The sequence below is a fragment of the Cucurbita maxima genome, unplaced genomic scaffold (genome assembly GCF_002738345.1).
Source record: "Cucurbita maxima cultivar Rimu unplaced genomic scaffold, Cmax_1.0 Cma_Scf00032, whole genome shotgun sequence".
NCBI lineage: Eukaryota > Viridiplantae > Streptophyta > Magnoliopsida > Cucurbitales > Cucurbitaceae > Cucurbita > Cucurbita maxima.
The window spans coordinates 1,729,075-1,755,505 of record NW_019272048.1 but is presented as its reverse complement, the minus strand read 5'-3'; the positions used below and the strand labels follow the sequence as shown (position 1 = coordinate 1,755,505).

At 35.8% G+C, this 26,431-nt stretch overlaps 3 protein-coding genes across 4 annotated transcripts; 1 reads left to right on the top strand and 2 right to left on the bottom strand.

Moving 5' to 3' along the window:
- The first annotated feature begins 6,970 nt into the window (after positions 1–6,970).
- On the top strand, positions 6,971–8,743 carry LOC111466790 (7-deoxyloganetin glucosyltransferase-like). Its single transcript, XM_023111402.1, has 2 exons — positions 6,971–7,481; positions 7,742–8,743. Exons 1-2 carry the CDS (start codon positions 6,983–6,985, stop codon positions 8,680–8,682), a joined length of 1,440 nt encoding a protein of 479 aa, XP_022967170.1. The 5' UTR covers positions 6,971–6,982; the 3' UTR covers positions 8,683–8,743.
- Positions 8,744–14,202: 5,459 nt separating this feature from the next.
- On the bottom strand, positions 14,203–18,972 carry LOC111466791 (acetylornithine deacetylase). Of its 2 annotated transcripts, XM_023111403.1 has the most exons (11): positions 18,926–18,972; positions 18,499–18,876; positions 18,058–18,302; positions 17,379–17,487; positions 16,186–16,324; positions 16,052–16,109; positions 15,918–15,935; positions 15,688–15,810; positions 14,785–14,938; positions 14,668–14,701; positions 14,203–14,544 (listed from the first exon to the last, which is right to left on the bottom strand). In XM_023111403.1, the coding sequence occupies exons 1-11, from the start codon at positions 18,932–18,934 to the stop codon at positions 14,438–14,440; spliced, it is 1,374 nt and encodes a 457-aa protein (XP_022967171.1). In that variant the 5' UTR covers positions 18,935–18,972; the 3' UTR covers positions 14,203–14,437. The 2 variants fall into 2 exon arrangements, with proteins under 2 accessions (XP_022967171.1, XP_022967172.1); XM_023111404.1 differs by having other exon boundaries at positions 18,499–18,966.
- A 6,400-nt stretch (positions 18,973–25,372) lies between these two features.
- Positions 25,373–26,109, bottom strand: LOC111466793 (transcriptional regulator SUPERMAN). Its single transcript, XM_023111406.1, has one exon. The coding sequence runs from the start codon at positions 26,102–26,104 to the stop codon at positions 25,412–25,414; it is 693 nt and encodes a 230-aa protein (XP_022967174.1). The 5' UTR covers positions 26,105–26,109; the 3' UTR covers positions 25,373–25,411.
- Positions 26,110–26,431: the final 322 nt, after the last annotated feature.

Genomic DNA, 26,431 nt, shown 5'->3' with positions numbered 1-26,431 from the left:
CTAAACAGAAAGATAATCTGTTTAGAAAAAAAAAAAAAAAAAAAAAAAAAAACTTGGAATTCACAGCATCTAAACAAGGAGAAGTGTTAAAGATCACGTATTTGTTTAGATTGCTCTGAGTTAGATTTAATTTTTTATTTGATTTACTCTTGATTTGATTTGTTTAGATTGCTCGGAGTTAGATTTAGTTTTTTATTTGATTTACTCTTGATTTAATTCGAGTAGATTTTGTTTACTGGTGTGTTACCAGATTTCCTGATTTCTAGGTAGATTTTCTAGATATCTATTTGTATTGTATATATATAGAGCATTATTACTCTTTAAAATTTATCAATCTTCTCATCAACCATTCAATAAATCTCTCTTTCACTAACAAAATCAGGTGGGTCTGCTTACAAGAACTTTGATAGATGGATCGACGAAGTTCTTCTATCAAATATGAAGACATTTTAGTTCGAATAGTTATTTTAAACTATCGTAGACACGATAGGGTGTATCCAATAAATTATCCTATGATTGTTTTTTCATAATTTTGATTGGTATCTTTCAATGATGGTTGTTATAGGTTTTTGTATGTTCTTAATAATAACCTAAATTCAAAGTACTTATGACAGGCTTAGGTAAGACCGTTAACTATTGTGATAGTCTTTACATTAATTTCTTCATTACATGGTTTCAATCATCTTGCAAATACATTATAATATTTCATTTTGTAATAACTGGTTTCATTTTGGAAGAATAGAAAATGTTTTTTTTTTTGCTAGAGATTAGTCAAGGGCGTACATAAAACACGAAAACCTAAAAAATTAGACCAAAATTGATCCTAGAACCAAACACAACTAATTAACCCTAAAACAACTTCAAATGGTAAGAAAATCTTGTGAAATGATAAACAATATCGAATGAAATATTGGTTCGCCTCAAAATGAGGATTACGTTATGGTAATGGACATCACAAAAAAGATCTTCATTTTGCTCTACAAACCAACCCTTTTAAGTGGTTCAAAAAAAGAATTCGTTCAGAGAAATTGTTAATGCAGTTTGAAACTTACTCACAAATACACGTTATTTTTGTTGAGGATACTTAGTCTTCAATTACGTTTAGCATATGATCTTGTATTTGATGGTACTTAGCCTTCCATTACGATTTATCATATGTATCATATTTAACTAAGACTAATATCTTTTTCATTCCCTTTGTAATCTATTTGATCTTATTTAATTACGTAAATGATTATAAATAGAAAAGTCTCCCTCCTTTTTAACTGGGCTGATTTAGTAAATTTTTTCATGGTACCAGAGTACTTTGTTTTAGCAGCCTCCATCCTTTTTTTGCCGAGATTTCTAAATCCTCCTTTCATCTTCTTCCTTTCAACACTCTAATCCAAATGATCACCGCCAAGCTTTCCGTTTATATATGATCATCGCCAACCGAGAATATAGAGAACGAATAAAAGTACATATTGAAATCACTACCGAGTATATATATGGTTTCCGTTTATTAAATATAGGTTTTACATATTTAACCTACCAGATATAATCTATCAAACATATCTCTGTAAATAGGCATCAAGCTCCATATCCCAATAATCTCTCACTTGGAGACTGATCCAATCAACTATGCCACTTGAGGCTTCGCACAACCTCAATGTTCCAACATCAACACAACATGTTTGCACTTGAGGCTTTGCAGAACCTCACTGTTTCAACATCAACACAACATGTTTGCTGGATTCTTTGTACCCTCTATCTCCTCCAAACACATCACCATCTTCCACTAACCTTAAAGTGAAATGATATCGTCTTCTGTGTTTGTCTTTGAATGATAGACTGGGTTCCTTACCAACTGCATGACAGTCTAACTATCTACGTGAAGAATCTCCTTGCGCTACTTCTTGCCTAATTCTTCTAGATAGTCTATCAACCATATCATCTCCTTTCCAGCTTCAACTATTGCCACATACTCAACTTCAGTAGATGAAAGAGCAACGAATTTCTGAAGCCTAGACATCCCATCATCCATGACTTGCTCCCACTTTGTTGTATCCTTCAACAGTAGGGCCTCATCAAGGGGCTCTCATTCCCCTTCATTAGTCACCAACCGATAGTGTAAAGAAGGTACATATCTATTTGGGACTCTGATAGCTCTGGATGATCTTTTCAACACTTGCTCAGGAGTCACTTGCTCCACTTCTGGTTCCTCAGCAACAATCTCAGACGTTTCTTGAGTATGTGCTACAACATCACTAGGTGAATCTTTCAGCAACTCAACCTCAACTCCCACTTGCTCCGTTGTCCCGGAACCTTTCTTCAATTATCTGGCAGTCTTTGTGAAGTTAACTTGTTTCTTTTTTCTCATAACGCAGTTCTCACAAGGACTCATAAAAAAATTTCGGACTTTCCAAAACTCCTTTCACAGCCAGCATCTTCATTCCTTTGACACTCATATGTCCAAGTCTATTATGCCATAGACTTGAATTGGAAGCACTCTCAGCAACAACAACTATGTTCATACACCCTGCAGTGGCGTATAAGGTTCTAGATTTTGTCTCACGTGCTACCACCATAGCACCCTTCACAATCTTGTACGAACTCTTTCCAAACTCTGTTGCATAACCTGTGTTGTCCAACTGACCAATAGAGATTAGGTTCTTCTTGAGACCAGGAATATATCTGACATCCTTTATTGTCCACTGATTTCCTACTGGAGTTTTACTGCAGATATCCCTTTTTCCTTCAATCTTCAAATCTTTGTTGTCGGCAAAATATACCTTCTCGAAATTTCCAGACTTGAAATTTTGAAACTCCTTATTTGAAGATGAATGAAAAGATGCACCTGAATCCAAAATCCATGATTCAATCGGACTGTCCACGCTAAGAATTAGAGCATCACCAATGTCTTCTGTTGAATTTACCGAATCATCGTCATTCTTTGATTTTTTATTATGCTTTCACTTTGTACAATCTGCCCGAAAGTGACCTTTTTCTCTACAACTCCAACACTTTGCATTTGGTTTGTTTGGAGTTTTTCCGGTTCTTTGATTTTGATAGTCCATTGTTTGGGCTCTTTGATTTACTTATTCCTCTTTTGTCAACATTGAGAGCACTACCAGATGAATCCTCAAATTCTCGTTTGTGAATACTTTCGCTAAGAACTACATCTCGAATTTTATCGAACTTCAGCTTCTCAGATCCTCGAGAACTGCTGATTGTGGCAACAACAGTATCCCATGACTCGAGTAAAGATGACATCAAAATTAGTGCCTTAATTTCATCTTCGAAGTTAATTTCCACCGAATTCAGTTGACTTACAATCATATTGAATTCATTTAGATGATCAGCAACAAATCCACCTTCAGACATTTGTAGATTGACCAATCTCCACATCAAATACACCTTGTTCATAGCCGATGGTTTCTCGTATATATTTGACGGTGCCTTCACATTTCTGAACAGCATCAATCAGATCAGATCAACCATAAGGACTATCGATCCTTGAGCTTCCACTGCTCCGTGGTCATAGTATCCGACTTAACTCATAACAGGGGTTCGTGAAGATCTTTCTGATACAGACAATCTTCAATCTGCATCTTCCAGAAACTGAAATTAGATTCATCAAACTTTTCAATTCCAATCTTTGAAATTTCCATCTTCATAGCTCGTGGTGGATCTCGTCTCACTCTGATACCAGTTCTTAGGATTGCTCAACAACGCTCACACTCGATCAAGATGAACACAATGAACAAGAGAGAGAAAATTCAGGGAGGAATATTGGCTAAACGCTTTATGTTTTATTGATGACTTCAAATATGTACAACAATATAGAATATAGAGGAGGAAGAAAAGTACATTTTGAAATCACTGGTATGGAATATATATATATGGTTTCAGTTTACTATATATAAATATAGGTTTAACATTAATCTACTAGATATATCTCTATCAATTATTTACTAAGTATCTACCATATATATTTCTATCCGATTTTTATTAAATATCTATTAAACATATCTCTACTAGATCTTGACTGCATCAGACTCCATATCCGAACAAAAGAAAGGTGCATTTTATTAGTAAGGTAGTAACTCTGAATTTTTGTAAGCCTTTCTTATCCTCAAAACCGGTCTCATTCATATATGGTCCCGTTCATTTATGTATTTTTTTTTTTTCCTAGTGTCACAATCATCATATGTTTTATTTTATTTTATTGCTCATTATCAAGAACACCTTACTCATACGGCAAAGAAATGCAATAAAAGGATCCCTTCATGCTCAACAAATCAAAACCAATCCCATAAAATAATGCCATTTTATAAGGGTTTTGAAAATGGTTTTTATATACAAATTGGTGATGTTTTGTTCTTGTCGGATGATGTCGAGATCCTTTTATCCATATTCAACAAAATAGACAAAAAAAAAACAATTTAATTTAATGTCCCACGTACGAGTCGTATTTTAAAATAATTTAATTTTGCTGTCAAGTATCATGATAGATATATACTTTTAGCTACTAGAGAGTTTATCATCCCAGTGTTACCATATATATTTCTCGTTGTTTCTAGTATAACCATTAGATCTTTGAGCTTTCGGTATTGCATCTTCACATATTGTAACGGCCCAAATCCACTGGCTAGAAGATATTGTTCTCTTTGGGCTTTCCCTTTTCGACTTCCCCTCAAGTTTTCCACACCCTTGTAAAGAATGTTTTGTTCACCTCCCCAATCGATGTAGGTGTTAGACGAACACGACTCTTCACAATAGTATGATATTGTCCACTTTGAGCATAAGTTCTCATGGCTTTGCTTTGGGCTTCCCAAAAGACCTCATACCAATAGAGTTACGTGCAGTCATTTTTCGACCAAGAGAATCGTTGTTGAGGCGTGAAACGTACTTTGGGTGTACGTGCAGTCATCAATGATCCCTTCCACGGCGTGGATTGGTTGTTTTCAATGACGAAGTTGTGTGTTTGGCCTTATTGGAGTTCGTTCGTAATATTTCTCTCTCTCGTTCTCTCTCCCAGTATTCCTCTCTTGCAGGTGATATGAAAGCATTGCTAATATCTATGGGTCGTGTTTTTGCATGTTGTGGAGTCGGGGAGTGTGTGGATCAACATTTTTTTTATACGACTATTACATCAAGGGAAGAGATTTTAAAATATTTGTTATGATTGCGAGGAGAAGGGTCACATGTCCAAGGATTGTTGGTCTGAGAAAAAATTTGTCAAAAGTAATTTGCATTCTCCAAAAAGCATATGGAAGATGAATGGGGTGCAGAGGTACATGTGTCATAGAAGAAGATAAGCTAGCGCTCATGGCGATGATAAGAGAGCATATCGATTATGAGAATAACTTAATTATTTAATCATGATTCTCGAACCACTTGACTGACAATCAAAGTGGTGTAATGGAAGCGAGGTGGCCCTTGGAAAAGAAAGTATTACTAGACTTAACAACATTGAAGAAATTTTACTACAGAGGACGAGAGAGAAAACCATACACATTAGGTTAAGTATTGATGTACGTGAAGATTCAAGTGACACTAATTTTGTGGGCAAGAAGTGACTCAACTAAACGATCTAGTGAAAAAAAAAATGGCACGTTAACAACTTAAATGATTAAAAATAATTCAAAAACCAAATCCAATATACCACTCTAGCTATTATAGAAGATGAAGTTAAAGAGCCATAAATGCATAATACAATCGACCAAGAATATAGCGTTAGAGCAAAATTAAACTTGGAAACTAGTGTCAAGACTTAGAGAAGTCAAACCCAGGAAAGAGGGGTTACAAATAAAGCGTGTCCCAACTAAATCAATCGAGATATAAGGATCCGATTATAGCTTAAAATTCTTTAAAAAAAATATGGACCGGACTATAATGAAACATTTATACCGGTAGGAAGAAACACTAGTAAATGGAAAGTTTTCAAATTTTCAAATTTTAATTTATATTTATTTTATATTATTTTTTAAAAATATAATATTAAAAAAAATAATGTGGGTAAATAGGCAAACTTCACCATTTCAAAATTTATTGTTATTATTATTTTAAAAATAATAATATAATAATAAATAATATTGTGAATAATATATAAATCAAAATTTCAAAATTTATTATAAATACAATAATACGTAATAATAAATAATGAGGTGAGTAATGAATTAATAAAATTTTTAAAATTTATTATAAATGTAATAATATTAATAAATAATAATGTGAGTATAGACCCATCATATTTTTATATTATAAATATAATAATAATAATAATATTCTAAACGTTGACCTAAGAGTTGTTTTCTAATTTAAACTCTAATTTTGAATTAAATTTAAACTCTAATTTGAATGATTCAAAAAGTGTTGAAATAGTTATTCCTAGCTTAATAATAAAATGTAGGTTTGTTATCTATTAAAAATATTAATTAATTAATATAGTTTAGGGATGTTACCAATGGAATTAAAGACACCAACAGGTGTGCTATCGAGGATGTTGGCCCTTAAAGAGGTGGATTGTGAGATCTCACGTTCGTTGGCGAGAGGAATGAAACATTTCTGCCCCAAGGGAGGGATTGTGAGATCCCATATTGGTTGAAGAGGGGAACGAAACCCTAAACTTTTCTTACAAAAGTTTCGAGACACATTTTAAAATTGTGAAACTGACAGTGATACGTAACAGATTGGGAAACGAAACCCTTTTTATAAGGGTGTGGAGACGCATTTTAAAACTATGAGACTAACAGTGATACGTAACGGACCGAAACAAACAGATAATATCAACTAGGAGTAGAATTGGATCGTTACAATGTTACCATATATTTTTGTCCAATGGGACCAAATTAATTTGTGGGCACAAACATGTGAAGATTTTGGAAGCTTTAGAAAAGAAGAAAAGTAATGTCGTTTTGCTTCACTTTTCAACGACTTATAATAACGCATCTTTCATTCAAACAAAACCAGTTTGTTACTGAAACAAAGAGATTCAAAGATGGGTTATTCAATCTCACCAAATCACAAACCCCACGCCATTTGCATCCCATATCCAGCTCAAGGCCATCTCACCCCTATGCTCAACTTAGCAAAGCTTCTTCACCAAAAAGGCTTCCACATAACATTCATCAACACTGAATACAACCATCGGCGGCTGCTCGAGTCACGAGGCTCGAACGCTGTCCATGGCTTGCTAGATTTTCAGTTCAAAACTATCTCCGATGGCTTACCGTACTCGCACGCCAACACCACACAACATATCCCTACACTCTGGGACTCCATCACCAAGAACTGCTTAGCTCCTTTGTGTGACCTTATTTCTATTGCCAATCCACCCGTTACCTGCCTTGTTACCGATGCGGTTATGTTCTTCACTGTGTCGGCTGCCAATAAGTTTAACATTCCTTATGCCTTGTTCTTTACTACAAGTGCTTGTGGCTACTTCGGTTACTTGCAATATTCTAAGCTTGTGAAGCATGGTTTAATCCCGCTAAAAGGTATGATTCTTCTATTCTTAAATTTCTTAAATTTTCATATATTTTTTTTAAAAAAGTTTAAAGATATTTTAAAAAATTTGAAAAGAAATTTAAGGATATTAAAGTATTTTTAAAACTATTTTAATTTTTTTTATCCCGAAGGGTATTAATGAAAATTTTGAAGTTTAATAAACACTTAATTTATATATATTTTACCACTAAAGGTTAGTTATGATTCTAAAAGTTAGATAATTCCATTCATAATCTTCTTTGGTTTACAGATACAAGTTGTCTCACCGATGGATATCTAGAAAAAACAATAGAATGGACTCAGAAAATGAAAACTATACGATTGAGGGATCTTCCTACCCTTCTTAGAACAACGGATCCAAACGATATCATGTTGAATTTTATGCTACAAACAACAAAAACATGCAGAGAAGCTTCTGCAATGATCTTGAACACATATGATGAACTTGAACTGGATGTATTAGAGGCTCTCTCTTCCATCAATTCTCTTCTTTACACTATTGGTCCACTTCACTTGCTTGCCAACCAAATAGAGGATGAAAAACTAAGAGAAATTGGGTCGAACCTTTGGGTCGAGGAATCCGAGTGCATGGAGTGGCTGAACTCGAAGGAACCTAACTCGGTGGTTTATGTAAATTTTGGTAGTATAACGGTGATGACACTGGAGCAACTGATTGAGTTTGCTTGGGGATTAGCAGACAGTGGAAAGTCATTTCTATGGATTATAAGACCAGATATAGTTGTGGGAGATTTGGCCATTTTGCCATCTGAATTTGTGGTAGAAACTAAAGATAGAAGCATGATAGCAAGTTGGTGTTGTCAAGAACAAGTGTTGAACCATCCTTCAATTGGAGGGTTTCTAACGCATAGTGGTTGGAATTCAACGCTTGAGAGTATCTGTGCTGGCGTGCCGATGATCTCGTGGCCTTTCTTTGCTGAGCAGCAGACGAACTGTCGTTATTGTTGTACTGAGTGGGGCATTGGCATGGAAATTGATAGCAATGTTAAAAGGAATGAAGTGGAGGAGCTTGTGAGAGAGCTAATGGATGGTGAAAAGGGTAAGAAAATGAAGGAGAATGTTATGAACTTGAAGATTAAAGCTGAAGAAGCATGTGTTCGTGGTGGGTCGGCTTACAAGAACTTGGACAAATTGATCGATGAAGTTCTTCTATTAAATATGAAGACGTTTTAGTTTGAATAATTATTTTAAACTACCGAAGAACATTGTCGAGTTTGTCCAACAAAATTTTTCTATGATTGTTTTGTCATAATGAAATCTTTTAATTATTGTTGTTATAGCTTTGGTATCGATTGAAAAAAAATATATGTATAAATTCAAATTACTTATGATGGACGTTGGCTATAATATTTCATTTTGGTAGAATTAAAAATGTTTTTTTTTCGTTTCTTGAGCTTAGCTTAAGGTGTATGTCAAACTTGAAAACCTCGAACAAACCCAACCTATATTATAAGGGTTGGATTAGATTAGATAGAGTTCGAGTTATTTTTCTAGAACCGAACTAGTTTAAGTTTCAAGTTTTGGACGTAATGTTTGAAAGTTTGTAACACAATTGTGGCACTACACTATAGCAAACTTCTCAACTAACCACCTTTATGTGACAAACGTACTGACACTTCTCTGGTGTTGTTGTCGCTTCATTCTCTATATCACTCACGTTCAACCTGATCTCGACACTCTTGTGATGCCATACACCTTAGGTACTAGGTGATAGCTCAAGGAATACACACGTGCCCCGTTTCTTAGAGCACTTTTACGAGGTAAGCAACTCATTTTCTCGAGCTCTTCCTTACTCAATTCAACTGATCTCTCACAATGACGTCGTCAACTCGTATTGTCTTGGGTCGTGCACAATTTTGCATTTGGCTAACACATGTCTCATATGACCCTTGACTTCTTTACTTGCAACCATCAACATTATTCTTCTTATGTAAATGACTCTTTGAAGGCACCTTGGAACACATTATTGTTATCGAATTGCCCAATTTCAAACTCCCAAGCCAATGACAAATGAGCTTGGTTCCTACGAAGACTCCTCCTCATGAGTCTAGCTTCAACCCACAAAGCTAATATTTATCCTGACTTGCAACTGCATATCCAATATGGCACTTATGACACACTTGCAAACTCTTTATTCAACCTTTGTGTTAATTTTCTTGACTACCTTGTCTGACATAAACCCACAAAATTTGGCTTTGATATTAATTGTCATGGTGTACATTTTAAATTGTCTGACGTCATGATCTTTACACGATTATGACAAGTCTTAAAGAAAACTTAAGCTCCATTTATATTTTTTTTACCGTCTTTTTGGTTTCGTTGGTCCTTAGGAGAGGTTCTCCTTTGTCAACTAAACATAACTCGTGAAAAATTCAAGCTTGTTCTGCCACACACATAGCCCTTGTGTGCATGTTCGATCCTCGGCAACTCTAGCTCAAGGTCTCGCATGTGCAAGTCGCATCTTAGTCATCATCTTGGTTTCCAACAACACGACCCATTGATGTCTTCCTGTAACAGCCCAAACCCACCACTAGTAGATATTGTCTACTTTTACCCGTTACATATCGTCATCAGACTCACGGTTTTAAAGTGTGTGAGAGGTTTTCACATCCTTATAAAGAATGTTTCATTCCCCTCTCCAATCGATATGAGATCTCACAATCCTCCCCCTTGGGGGTCCAGCATCCTCGCTGGCACACCAACTGATTGTTTGGCTTTGATACCAACTATAACGATCCTATTTTTCTACTGAAATAGAGCCGCTACTACATGCATGACATGACAAAATCAGTGTTTTCCATTAACCAACATAGTCTCTTTCATTTTCTTCACAATCTTTCGTTCATCCTTCTTAAAAACCCTAACCTCATTATCCTCATCGGCTTTCTCATAAAAAAAATGTATATATATATGGAATCTCAACAAGCCCATCGACCTTTTGCAGAGATTACCTTTGGAATCTGGGTGCCGCACTAGCCTCTTCGCCAACCAAGTTGTCGCCGCCATTCTCGCCAAAATTGGCTCCTTCGCCCAATATGGTGATTCTTCCGATTGCCCTTCTCACCAAAATTTGCTTCTTCGTCCACTGTGGCGACTCTTCCGGCTTCAACATTGTCTTTGTCCCTTCCATAGGTTTTCCCTTCTACTTCTTAGGGTTAGACATATTCTCACTAGAGCCAAGGCAGCATCGTCGCTGAGCAACGATCCCTCTTCATGGGTTAGACATATTCTCGTTGAAGCCAAGGCAGCATCGTCGCTGAGCAACGATCCCTCTACAGTTTTCGATGGACAAGAAAGTGTTTCTCTACGCCTCCTCCCGTTGTTGACATCTTCACGAAAAGTGTTTCTCCACCTCTCTTTGAGTGGGTTAGACATATTCTCGTTGAAGCCAAGGCAACATCGCCGCTGAGCGATGATCCCTCTACAGTTTTGGATGGACAAGAAAGTGTTTCTCTATGCCTCCTCCCGTTGTTGACATCTTCACGAAAAGTATTTCTCCACCTCTCTTTGAATTTTTCAGATTTAAGCTTCACGTTCGTTCAAATCCGACGATCCCTCTACAGTTTTCGGTGGACAAGAAAGTGTTTCTCTATGCCTCCTCCCGTTGTTGACATCTTCACGAAAAGTGTTTCTCCACCTCTCTTTGAATTTTTCAGATTCAAGCTTCACGTTCGTTCAAATCCGACACTCAGCTTGCGATGAGGTGTTAAGAATATTTAGTAATAAATTATAGTTTACCATATATATCATATTTGTCTTCTTATCATAATTCTTAGCATAAGTAACTTTCACACCATTTTCCGGCATATATGTCATATTTGCCTTATTAGCATAATTCTTAGCATAAGTAACTTTCACACCATTTTCTAGCATATATATCATATTTTACTTCTTAGCATAATTCTTAGCATAAGTAACTTTCACACCATTTTCCGCTGCTGTGACTGAGTGTTTTAATAAATATTCACTAAGTGACCTCAATATCTATCATTTAAAATATAATTTCATTCACACCTTTCTAGTCTGGGCTTTCTTAGTCTTTTTTATTTGCTACATTATTATATATCTAAGCCAAATTTCAACCTTTGAACCAATGGGTTATGGGGCCCAACAGAAAATAGTTCAAACAAGAATCACTAGCTACGCTATTATATATCAAAGCCAAGTTTTCAATCTTGGGACCTATGGGTTATGGGTCCACCATGCTTCCAATGTGTCACTCTAATTAGTTGATACATAAAAAATTCTCAATCCACTCTTTGAATGCATATATTGACAGAAAATAGTTCAAACAAGAATCACGAGTTACGCTATGATATTATATATCATAGCCAAGTTTTGATCTTGAGACATATGAGTATGGGCCCACCATGCTTCCGCTGCGCCACTCTAATTAGATAATATATAAAAAAAATCTCAATCTATTATTGAATGCAACATATATAAACACCAAATATGTTATTATATATCAGAACCAAGTTTCGATCTTGGGACTTATAGGTTATGGGACCACTACACTTCCGTTGCGCCACTCTAATTAGTTGACATATAAAAAAGTCTCAATTCATTGTTTGAATGTATATATTGACCGGAAATAATTCAGTAGCTTACATCTTCTTTGTTATTGAAAAAACAAAATCAAGAGATACACTATTATGTGTATTAGAGCCAAGTTTCAATCTTGGGACCTATGGGTTATGGGCCCACTCTAATTAGATGATGGTATATAAAAAAGTCTCAATGCATTATTTGAATGCACCAACTATGTTATTATAAATCAAAGCCAAGTTTCGATCTTGGTACTTGTGGGTTATGGGCCCACCACGCTTCCGTTGCGCCACTTTGATTAGTTGACATATAAAAAAGCCTCAATCCATTGTTTGAATGCATATATTGACAGGAAATAATTCAATCCATTCTTTGAATCCATTAGCTTACATCTTTGTTATTGAAAAACAAGAATCAAGAACTACACTATTATATGTATCAGAGCCAAGTTTCAATCTTGGGACTGGTGGGTTATGGGCTCACCACGCTTCCGCTGCGCCACTCTAATTAGTTAATATATAAAAAAAATAAAAATAAAAAGTCTCAATCTTCTCTGTCATTGAAAAAACAAGAATCAAAAACTATGTTTCATAGCCAAGTTTTTTATTTTGAGACCCGTGGGTTATGGGCCTACCATGCTTCCACTACGCCACTCTGATTAGTTCGATGACAATAGATAGTTTAGTGAGACAATCTTTTTAATCAAGACAAATAACTCTCTAGAACTTTATGTAGTCAACAATATGTTCAGATTTTTGTCATTTGAGTGAGCGGAGTAGAAGTGACTTAGCAATGCTTTCTCGTGTTGTTCCCAATTATCTATTAACTCAAAATCTAGAGTAGTGTACCAATGAAATTGTTGAACTTTGTAACTAGTAGATTGACATTCTAAGAATATCAATTCTCTTAGTATATGGGACGTGGTGAATAGGAAGGTATTTACAAGGATATTGAAATATCTCGTGTATTACTAGAAGGAGCCCGAGCGGAGAACAAAAATAAAGGAATCCAGTTATGTAATAGGGTAGATCCTTGAAGTGGAGGAATCTTGATACGAATGAGAAGGTTGTGAAGTAAAAAGTCACGCCCTATTATATAATGATGGTGAGACCAATAGTACCAACGGACCCATAAGCCCTCATGTAGAAATTCTTTCTTTTTTTAGCGTTTTTACCAATTATCTTTTTCTTTTTATGTTTTTTAATTATAATTTATTTATTATTTTAATTTTCATTTAAGGAATTATTATTTTATTTTATTTTTAACAATTCTTCAACAATATCAATTTCATTTTTTATTTTATAATATTAAAATTTCATTAATTTTCGACCATTACTACATATATGTCATGACATTTTAAACGATAAAACCTCTAAACTTCTATGAAACATTTCAAATGATTTCCTTTGAAATTTATTGAACTTAAATTAGTATAACATGCCATGAAGCAAAGTGTACTAGTTAATACACATGAAGCTCAAATAGTTAATACACATGAAGCTCGTATGAGAGGGTATAGAATGAAGGTATAGAATAAACGATACTATTATTAAATGAGAGTGATCTTGAAAATATGCAATTTTTTTTCTTTTTTTTTTTTTTTGTTTTTAGGTTTTATCAATCCTTCAAGGCAATTAACTTGTACTAATCATATTCTTCATGATTTCATTGAGTACTAATCACATTTTCATCGTCTAATTTGAGATTCTTTTCAGTCCTCGAGGAGGAGGGTAATCACCCGTACAAAAAAAAAATCTTGTACTAATAATAGGCTAAGCCACGTAAGTACCTTCAACTAAAAAATAGCTAAAATCTTCGTCAGAATTAGTCACACAATTTACAAAAAGGAGATTATATCTTTATTAGACTTAGTTGTAGGGGTGTACATGGTCCAGATTGGGTTGAGTTGAGGGATTTTTTTAGACCAACCCAAAAGGTCAAGTTCGTTGGACTGGCAACCCAACCCAACCCAACCCAATCAACCCGAAATGCTAATCCAAAAGTTTGAAGATCATAAGAGACCAGAACGAAAAAGTATCCATAAAAAATTTTGGAAGTAGAAGGGCCCCAATGAGATCTAAATCTTATTTTTACCGTTCGCTTTTCATCAGAATGCTGCATCATAAATATAGAGTGAAAAAAATATAAACCCTACCATTTTTGTTAATATCAGCATAGCTCGACTAACATAATATTGATTAGAGATTTGAACGTTCGACGACTCGTACTTATCGTAAACTAAAAAACCGAAACTCTACTATTGCCTTTATTGAATAGAAATTACAGATCCCCACGAAGAAAGTGTTCAGTAATAAGAGTGAAGATGTAGCAGGTTACCTCTCAAAGTAGTACACCATTTGAAACAGCGATGGTCATGTTATCAATCTTGTTCTAATTGGGAGATGATACTGGCAAATATCTTGTAGCCATTGCCCATATCACTAAGAAGACAATACTCATTTTGGGCATGGTATGTGTCTAATAAACCTGCATCAAAGCATAATGGCAGAAATCAGTTCTTCGTGATCAGCAATCTATAACAAAAATTACTCTGTTTATGCTCTCCTAAGAGAAATTGAACTATGGGTTGTGTTGTAACATAAATCATACCGTAGCCTGCAGTATGAACATCAAAGCCCTCCTCCTACAAGTAATGATAACAAAAAGATGAGAAGACGAAAATGATGAACACCAGCAGAGGAAAAGATGAACGGAAATGTGTTTTACTTGGAGCTCTCGAATAAGTGGCAAACTCCCGGTAATTGAGTACGGTTTGACATGCCCTATAACTTCCTTGGTTGCATTATGTAACAGTTTATAGCCACGAGAATCAAGATCGCACGCCACTCCCGACATTGCCTCACCGAAAGTTATATCAATTCTACAAAAAAGGTTTGTTAGAATTCGATTGAATAAAACATCATTCCTCTAGGGGAGGAAGAGTCGTGAAGTCAATTATTATGTTCATATGTAACGGCTCAAACCCACCGCTAGCAAATATTGTCCTCTTTGAGTTTTCTTCTTTGAGTTTTCTTTTTTGAGCTTCCCCTCATGGTTTTTAAAATGCACCCGAAAGAGGTTTTCGTACCCTTATAAAGAATGTTTTGTTCCCCATTCCAACCAATGTGGGATCTCACAATCCACCCCCCCTTCGGGACCCAGCGTTCTCGTTAGCACACTGCCCGGTGCTTGACTCTGATACCATTTGTGACAGCCCAAGCCCACCGCTAGCAAATATTGTCTCTTTGGGCTTTCCCTTTCGGGCTTTCCCTCAAGGTTTTTAAAACGCGTCTGCTAGGGAGGGGTTTCCACACTCTTATAAAGAATGTTTTGTTCCCCTCTCCAACCGACACCTCCCTTCGGGGCCCAGCGTCCTCGCTAGCACTTGTTTTCCTCACCATTCGATGTGGGATCTCACAATTCACCCCCTTTCGAGACCCACCTCACTGGCACACTACTCGGTGTCCTCTTTGGACTTTCCCTTTTGGGTTTTCCCTCAAGGTTTTTAAAACGCGTATGCTAGGGAGAGGTTTTCACACCCTTATAAAGAATGTTTTGTTCTCCTCTCCAACCGATGTGGGATGTCACATAATAATGGAAGTTGTAGCAGAGTAGAGAAAGAGCACACACCTTCCCCTGATGCCTTCATTCGGTAGGACATACTTTGAAACAGGACCCCTCGTATCAAGTTTCTCAATGTTTGCATTAATGTAATCAACATAGCCTTTGAGTTTTGTCATAACATCCTTCACACTGGAAGAAAAATTGACAGAGACTAATCCATAAAGTGTCTAAGCAGCAAACAAAGAAAACGGATATAATAGCTTATGCTCGACTAGGAAAGGAAGTAAACGACTTACTTGTAGAAGGGGGTTAACCTGTCAAATGAATCCAACACGAAATATGTAAGAAAATTTGAGAAAGACCCAAACGGACGATTTTATTATATGTCGATTTTATACTAAAACTCAAAAAAGCTCAGACTTGAATTAACCTGACATCTCCTGAAATAGTACATTCTCCTGGAATTTGATTGAGACCACCTCCTGGATCTAAGATGAAGAAATGATCATGATGAAAACATATTTTTCTCTACCTAAAATTAAAACGTGAAGATTAAGAACTTACAAATCCATTGGGTTGGTTTCATGGTTGATGGCGTTGCAAATCCATATACCTGTTCCTTAGGATGGGGAGGAAAATCTTCATAAAAACGCGCTTGGATCACTTTAAGGGCTTCCATGGCTAGCTCCATAGCATTAATAGCCTGCATTCAAGAGAGGTAAGCAATTATGTATCTTGAGCTAAAACAGAATTTGATCAATTGCCATAAAGTAATGCACGAGTATTCAAGTTTTATTGCATTAGAGATTAGCACTCACATCAACAAAATTATGTAAGCTTTCTTCTGCACTAATATTAATGGACATGTTTGTGTTTTCCAGATAAACTCAAACGCAAGACACATTAGCAAACATTTTCCTTACAGGCAACTTACGTAAACGGTAAGTACCACTGCTAGCAGATATTGTTTTCTTTGGGCTTTCCTTTCCAAGCTTTTCCTCAAGGTTTTAAAATTAATCCACTAGGGAGAGGTTTCCACTCCCTTATAAGGAATGTTCTGTTCCCCTCTCCAACCGATGTGGGATCTCACAACCCACACCCCTTGGGTACCCAGCGTCCTCGCTGGCACATCGCACAGTGTCTGGCTCTAATACCATTTGTAACAGCCTAAGTCCACCGCCAGCATATATTATCCTCTTTGGGCTTCCAGACTTCCCTTCATGGTTTTAAAACATGTCGACTAGGGAGAGGTTTTCACACCCTTAAAAATGTTTCGTTACTCTCTCCAACCGATGTGGGTTCTCACTGTTTATAGTTCATCATTAGTGACAATATTGAAGGAAAAAAAACTACAATCGTACAGATTGTGAAAATATCATTAGTATAGAAAGATCTCAAATACATACTCTCATATTCTAACATTCAGTTTTATCAAATCAGCAACCAAAATGTTCTGAATTGTTAAGGCCCATTTCATAACAACTTAACTTTTGTTTTCCGTTCTTGATATTTATGATTGTTTCACCATTTCTTTACTATGATTTTCACCTTTCTTAATGAAACTTCAGAATTTTAGCTCAAATTCCAAAAACAAAAACAAGTTTTTCATGGAAATAGTGTTTACAAACATAATTTTCAAAAACTAAAATCGCTATCACATGGGGCATAAAATTCTACCTCAAAATACATGGGAAGACTCTCATTCAGTTGATGAAATGCGTGCATACCAGGACACAGAAGACAATATATCAATTTACCTGGTGTGCCAAACCACTGTGGAAAAGTTTTCCATGTGCTACGAGTTTCCAAGGTATTTGACCGCCAGTACCGATACAAGGGTGTGAATCCGCTGTATCAATCCAATATCTACACAGAAAACCAATTATACACAGCTTAATAATGCATAAGGGAAGTTTACAAAACTTAGCATTAGTAAAATGACTAAGATCTAAGAAGTAGTGGTCATTGATGCATGTTAAAAAGTTAAGGAAACTTTTGAGGAATGGGTTCAAACCCCATGATACCAAGCCAATATTAAAATCATACATAGATAATGTAAGATCTCACATCGATTGGAGAGGAGAACGAAACATTTTTTATTAGGATGTGAAAATCTCTCCCTAGAGAACAATATCTGCTAGCGGTGGGCCTGGGCTGTTACAGATGGTATTAGAGCCAGAGATTGGGCGATGTGCCAATAAGGACGTTGGGCCCCCAAGAAGTGTGGATTGTGAGACCCCGCATTGGTTGGTGAGGTGAACGAAACATTCTTTATAAGGGTGTGGAAACCTCTCCCTAGCAAACGTGTTTTAAAAACCTTAAGGGAAAACTCAAAAAGGACAATATCTGCTAGCAATGGGCTTGGACTATTTCAAATAACCTATAAGATTAATCGCGATGTTGAGATCTTATTCGGAAGGAAAAGCAATCACTTACAAAGGCCCTCCTTTTAAAGCATCAAAGTATCCCTCTTTAGCAAGTTGTTCAACTCCAATTCCAGGGATTGAATTATTCTCTTCAGAGGCAATAAATACAACAACAACAGAGGACTTCAACTTTAGCTTTGTTTCAGCAAGCTTCTTCAATAGTTCAGTAAGAAGAGCAACATGTCCAAGGCAATCAGTAGTCCCACGACCACGAAGTTGATCCCCTTCAACACTCAACGAGAAAGGACTAAATTTCTGCACATATAACAATATTTTCTCAACATGTAACCCTAATTTCTATTTGGCCTAACCTGAATCCAATCCATTAAATTACAAAAACAGAATCACAGTAAGACAAAATAAAAATTCAAATCAAACCCTAAATCAGCTTCAAAATAGGTCACCAAAAACGCAGAAACAAAAAGGGATTTAAGAAGGAAATAAAGAATACCCATGTATCGGGATCGGCAGGGACGACATCCATATGACTACCGACGAACGAGACAACTCTTCCAGATACAGTCCCAGGATACTCGACAATCAAATTTCCACGGCCAGGAGCGTAGCTGACATGATTGATTAGCAAGGGACCGCCATTGGCAGTGCTGAAAGGGTTAAGAACATCGAGGACGTGATTGACGATCTTATCTTCTTGAGGAATTAGGTTTTCCGGCGGGTTGTTCTGGACGAATTTGGCCTCGCCGATGAGCTTGGAGAGTAAAGAAACGAAGGAATCGTCGTTCAGTTCGCCGAGGATTTGCTTAATGGAATCCATGGCTATGGTAGAAGAGAGAAACACTGGAAATCTTGGAAATGAAGAAGGGCAATGAAGAATTTTGAAGAAATCGAAACGATTATCAATTCCTCGTTTTTCGTTGTCTTTCCATACGAGGAATGGAGGAATTGATGCAGCTTGGAGTATATGTTCTACTAACAACTTTCCTTGAACATTTTGATAAGGATTAAGCGTATCGATTCAGCATAATTTTTTCTTTTTTCTTTTTTTTTTCTTTTAAGAAACTGAATTAATAAAAAAAAGTACACTTAAGTTTTATATTTTTTCTAAAAGAAACTGAATTAATAAAAAAAAGTACACTTAAGTTTTATATTTTTTCTAAAAAAACATATGCTTAGACACTTCCATGGTTAAAAGATCCATAAACTTATTGTGGCATTTTGGAATAAGAGCCAAGTTCCGATCTTGGGACCTGTGGGTTATGGGCCCACCATGCTTTCACTAACCCACCATGCTTCCGCTAAACCAAGTTCCGATCTTGGGACTTGTGGGTTATGAGCCCACCATGCTTCCGCTACGCCACTCTGATTATTTTATTTAAGAAAAAGTCTGAATGATATATTGACAAGATATAGTTTAGTTCAATCCATTCTTTGAGTCAAGTTTCAATCTTGGGACAGTGGGTTATGGACTCACCATGCTTCCACTGCGCTACTCTGATTAGTTGATATATAAAAAGTTTCGATCTTGGAACCTGTGGATTATGGGCCCACCATGCTTCTACTGTGCCACTCTGATTAGTTGTTATATAAAAAAAAGTCTCAATCTATTGTTTGAATGCATATATTGACGGGATATAGTTTAGTCCATTCTTTGAATCCATTAGCTTTCATCTTCTTTGAAAAAACAAGAATCACAAAGAGCTACACTATTATATCAATTTTGAGACCTGTGGGATATGGGTCCACCATGCTTTCATTGTGCCACTCTCATTAGGTTATATTTTTTTAAAAAAATCACAAATTCGCTCTCTGAATGCATACATTGATAAAGAATAGTTCAATCCAGTCTTCGAGTTTTCATCTCCTTTGTTTTAAAGAACAAAGAAAAATTTAACCTATCTAGTAACTACTCCATATCATAGAGCAGCCAAGTTTCAATCTTGGGACCGGCCAGTTATGGGCCCACCTGCTACTGGTTTATAATTTTCGATGTAAATAGAAAATTAAACATATTAGAGTAACTCTTCATAAAAGAAGAATCTTCCTCTCGACCATCACAACTCCTTCCTCAATATCTCTTTTCAATCCTTCCTCAACAGAATTACCCGAATGGGTCACTCAAGGAAAGAGTGTAAAAAAAGATTTCAATGGAAGGAAAAGAAAAAGGAGGATTTGGGAATAAGAAAGAAAGGGAAGATTTGAAGTAAGAATCTATTAACAAAATGGACCCGTAGAGGAGGAGAGAGAAGAGGAGGAAGATTTTGTGAACCTAATTAAAAGATAAAATCTCTCGTGTTCGCATGAAGTTTAACACATGGACCATTGTAAAATTGAGAGAATTGAACTTGAAATTGATTCCGTGGGTTCATATAGGTTGACCGGAACAAAAATCGAACTTTGTAAATTGGCAACACCTAAGCTAATTAGGTAAATGACCTTACTATAGGATAGGCTAGAAATGGTATGAGTTACAATTTATGATGTATGAGTTGTATCGTATGATTCGACATACTGGTATATGATTATGTATGAGTTATGATACTTGATGATGTGCATAATATATATAGTTTGGTGTATGACATACTTGATATGCTCGATGCACTTTAGGGCAATATGATGAGTATGATGATTGCATGACGTTTGTCTTTATATGTTGATGTTTTTCATATTAAGCATGTTATATGATGATGAGTGTCATATTGCATCATGTTGAGAGACTGACGTAGGACACAACCCTAAGAGCATGAAAATGATATTAATATAAATATCTAACAAGCATGTGTTACTTAATGTAACAAAGAGATGAAACTAGAGGGTTGTGTCAGAAGAGATGATAAGATGGAAATCAGAGGAACCTCATGCATGTTGTGTATTCATAACAAAGAGCTGAGACAATGAGTGCGGACACGCATAGTACGATGATGAGTGTGTTCATGGGGAGCATGACACCAAGGGGTTCTGTTGACCTCTAGATGTCGCTACAGATTAGCTTGACCAAAGAGGGTCCAGGGGGTGTGCAAGCCCTTTGGGGGTTTACACTCGCACGTGTTGGTCGTGTGTAGGGAAGTACTGCACATTCATATTAGTCTAAGACTGTAGGTCACCCTTAGAGAATAGAGATAGGTCTCAAGAGCATGATTGTATGTAGTTGACAATATGATATCACCTAGATAGTATGAAAATCCAAGGTCATTAATGTAATGTTGAACAATATGTAGTTGACTTATATGAGGATCATGCTCAAATAATAACTTAGATGATCTATAGTATATGTATAAGGTCGGGTGTTTTGTCCTGGTAACATTATTATTACAACCCGCTTTGTAATTATCCTATACAATAAGTTTGTATAAGACTACACCACTAAACATTTAATCTCTCTTTATAAATTTGTTAATTGAAAATGGCTCTTGTAGCCGATACAATATGTGACTCAATCTTAATCTTGAATGAGTTATGAACTCTTGCTTGTGAAGGTTTATTATTTCATTTGCATGGGTGAGAATGACTCTTGTAACCGATTCAATATGTTTATCATTTCGAGGACTTGGTCAAATAGGGAGTTGGGAACATGATATCACGAGATGAAATTCATTACTTTCCATATAAGAAAAGTAAATGAGTTGTGCTATTAAGTGCTGATTTCAAGACTTGAACAATAGAACCCGACACTCTCATTGGCCTAAGAGGGACTTAGTTTAAGATTAGATTATGAACAAATTGTTCATTAGAGAATCACTAGTACTTAAAGGTGAAAGATCTAGTTATGAGATAAAACGAACTTTTGACCCAACTATAATTATAAATCAACTCATGAAAGATTGACTTGCTTGTAATGATTATATCAACAAACATACCTTGTCCTAGAGTGTGTAAGAGTGCAACTCTAGGTATATAGTTGAGCGATCTATACAAGTTAGAATTTTTTTTTATACCATCTCAAAGGTTGGTTTTCAAACCCAACCCAAACCACTATTATTGAATCTAGAGTTCATATTTTATATCAGATGACTTGTGAATTATGAACCCACCACGCTTCTCGCGTCCCTCTGTAGCATTAGACACATTATAACATCATCTACTCCAATTATTACCTCATTTCGATCAAATAAAACTATCGGACACATTGTACCATCATATGCTCTAATCATTCCCTCGTTTCATTCGAATAAAACTATCACACAAATTGTACCATCATCTACTCAAACCATTCCCTCTTTTCGGTTGAATTAAACTATCAGATACATTGTACCATCATCTGTTCTAATCAGTGCCTCATTTCGGTTGAATTAAACTATCATATACATTGAACCATCATCTACTCCAATCCTTCCCTCGTTTCGATCGAATAAAACTATCAGACACACTAAAACATCCAAAGGTAGAGTAATAATTTGCATAGAGAAAAAAGGAGAGTGAGAAGGGGATGAGTAGGTGAGAAGTGTTAAAAAGGAAAGCGTGTGGGAAGTGGGTTTTGAGGTATAGTCGTGGTCAGTGCATGGGGAGCTCCAATTCCAAACTTACCCAAAATCACTAAAAGCGACACTTCCCACGACACACTCTGCATAAAGCTCTTCTCTTTTCTTTCTTCTTTTCACCCACAAATCTCTTTCTTACTCCACCACTCGTGTGCCATTTAATATTATTGTCTTTCTTTTCCCGTCTTATCTAATCGTTCACGTTTACCACGGTTTGATATTGTCTGTTTTGATCCTTTATGTATCGTAGTCAGCCTCACGATTTTAAAACGCATCTATTAAAGAGAGGTTTCTATACCATTATAAACAATGTTTTGTTCCCCTCTCTAACGGACGTGGGATCTTACATGTTAGAATCGTAAGAAAAGATTGAAATGAGTAGAACAAAATGGTTATCTCTTAAAATAAATGAACCAAAAGTAAACGGACCAAAATGAACCAAAGTTGAAAGTATCGAAATCAAAAGGATGAAAATGAAGAAAAGTTGAAATTGAGACCAAAATGAACATAAATCTCGTCTCTCCCACTTGTTTATTGTAGATGGAAGAGAAGAAAAAAGAGGCATTCGTCATCATAGCAAGGTCCAGTACCATGATTTTTCTCGGCCTACGAATTACGTGACATTTTTCATAAATTTTCCAAATTGAGACTCTTATTTTTCATACTTGTCTTCAAGTGATCGGAAAATCCAAAATCTAAAAGTTATTGATTTCTTTCCAATACTCTTGATATGATACCTGAACATATTGCATAGAACACTCACAAAAGTCGTGGTCTTCCAGAGGCGAAAAAAAGAAAGAGAGATATAGTTTCTCTTGCATGTGGTTTGAGGCTCCCGAATCAAAGAACCACGTGACGTTTAAAAAATACGAGAACCAAAATAAACCTAAGAAGAAACTACAAAAGTGCATTTAAACCTTTTTTTTTTTTTTTTTTGCTTGCAATAATCGACGGTAACTTTCTTCATTTTTTGGGACAAAGAGATTCCTTTGTTCTGTCGTTGAGTACTTTGTCATTGTCTTGGTTTTGTCTGAGGAGTGTATGAGAGATTATTATGAATGATGCTTAAAGTGATATAGATTAAAATTTATATATTAAATTACAAATTTAGTCCGTGAATTTGTAAACCTGCATTTAAAAGGGTATCTTTAAACTTTTTGTGATACCCGAGTAAAGGAGAAGTACATGAATGAACTGAGATCGCATCCAGATAAGAGGAATCTTAAAGATAAGATCATTAAAAAATGCTAAAAAGAATTGAAAGTTATTATTTATACCAACAAGTTATACCTCATTTTCAGTGACTCCCATTATAAAAATTTCAAAGTTAAGCGTGTTTTGCTTGGAGTACTTTTATGTTAGATGACTTACAGTAAAATTTTCTAAGATACATGTGAGTTGGGACAAAATATGCCGGAAGGACTCGTATTGGTTTGTGGGAATATTTTTCACTATTAAAAGCGAGAAATAAGTAGTGACCATGTGACAAGGGATGCAGAAGAATGTCGGGGCTATTAGGTGTCGAATTCTCAACTTCTTATAGTGCTAAACTGTCCCACATTGCAGCTGTCTCTCCCAATAGCTTTCCCCTCCCAAATCCACTCTCTTTGGGGTGTCCTTACTAGCACATTGCCTTGTGTCTACCCTCCGTGATACCATTTGTAACGATCTAGGCCCACCACTAGCATATATTGTCCTCTTTGAGCTTTTCTTTTCGAGATACCCCTTAAGACTTTTTAAAACATGTTTCCTAGGAAAAGGTTTACACAAGCTTGTTATAAAGGATGTTTTGTTCTCCTCCCCAACCAATCTAGGACTTTCACGTTCATATTGTTTAGATATCATAAACATCTTACAAGCTAAGTAACAAGACGACTTTAAATTTCAAACCAATTGGTAAGCTCATGAAATATAAGTTAAATATCAATTTGTTTCCGAGTTATATTAAAAAGTTTAGTCAACTTCTAAACTTTAGAATAACATTTTTTTCAATTTATTTTAGTAGATATTTTTATTTTTTTTTTTATTAAAAATCGAATGTCTAAAGTCGATTAGGCTTAAAATTAAAAGTTCAAGAATATATAAGAAAAAAATTAAAAATTCAAAAATACATAGAAACATTTTTTTAAAGTTCAAATACCAAATAGACATAAATTTCAACACATAAACCTGTAATTTTAACATTTTTTTCTTTCCGACCGAACAAAAACTCAACTGATCCAACTATTCAAGATCAGAAGTGAGTACGGACAGTAACCTCAAGAACCTATTATACTCAAAATGAAAGATCGAGAATTGGTAGGACAAAATTGAAAATTTGAGGACCTATTAGACACTGTTCAAAGATCGAATAGACATAAATCATAAGAACATTTTAAGATCCAACCAAAACCCAGTTGATCTAAGTATTCATCCTGACCATAAATGAGCAAACCAACATTATACTCGATGTTTGAATGTTGATGTTATAGTAATTCAATGCAGCTTCAAACAGAGATCCTAAATACAAACATAATGCTTCATACAAGCTGTTCGAGTAATTTTTTTTTTTTTTACTTAGAAGGAAATCGTATGAATAATGGAAGTAATAATCCCCACGGAATTGTAGGCTCAGATGCTTACTTTTATCTTGAAATCTGTAACCTAGAAAAAGACATTCCACTGCTCACTTTCTTGTTCAGTCCCACAGCTCAAAACCCTAATTATTTTTTCTTCCCAATAAGATTCTTCGAGAATAAAAATCTCCTCGTTTTATTCGTACTCTTTTATTTTATTTTATTTTATTTTAAATTTCTTCTTAATTCAATCCAGCTTCCATTTTATTTCAATCCCAAAACAGAACAAAAAGATATGAAATTGAAAAATAAATAAATAAAGAGCTTCAAGAAATGTACATATATCTTACAAATTGATCAATCTGATGATCTCTTAGAGATCTTCTGTCGATTTTCGATGAGAGTTCTGAGTCGAATCTGGACCATGTCCAAGCCTGAGCTCTAGATCAAGTTCTTGGTTTCCATTTTCCATGGACGTAGAGAACTGTTGTTCAGATCGAGAGAAATTACTCTCTCCGAGCCCTCCGAGACGGTGGTCGTTCACCGGAAAACCCCGAGACATCGCTGTGGAGGGCAGAAAGCTATTGAAGGAATGATTGGACATTGAGAAAAGAGAAGGGATATTGATCCCACCATTAATACTATTAGGGTTTGGGAATTGGTAGAGAAGGCACAAGCCTCCACCATTAAAATCAGGAGGTGGGATGATGAAGGAATTGGAAATCGAGGAAGATGACGAAGAGGGTTTCGTTGGATTCGACAGAGGAGCTTGATGGAGGCGAGCACGGTCGCGACGGTGAACATTCATATGACCTCCTAGGGCTTGAGCTGATTTGAACTCTCTTCTACAATAAGTGCAAGTATATGACCTAGGAGGCCAAGTAGTTCCCATAACATTACGAGTGTCCTCGGCGAAAGCTCTGACTTCCCACGAGTCATCGTCATCAGCATCGGTAACGACGTCGGGAGTTTGCATAGGGTTTAAACCGTTCAGATTCCACCCTTCTCGAACCGTTTCAGGCAAAGAAGAAGAGTGTTGAAATCCAAGCTCAAGCTTAGTAGCCATGGGAAAAGATGAATTGATATTTGAATAGATAAAGAGGTATGATTGAGTTGAAGTATAAAGGGGAATGGGTCTTCTCAAGTAAGAGGAAGGAGACAAAATGAAACCCTAAAATAGGTGATATCACCAAATTTTGACACTTAGCTCTCTTTTATAATAAAAACCAATTAAAAGAACATTGTAAATTTCATCTTGAAGCGAAAAAAACAAGAAAAAAACCAAACACCAAGAACAACCTTAATGTCTTGTCTTAACATAACAAGACTAAGATCTTGTTAAGCTAATTAACTTAGTTAGGCAGTTGGATTTGAAGTAATGGGTTTTAACTAG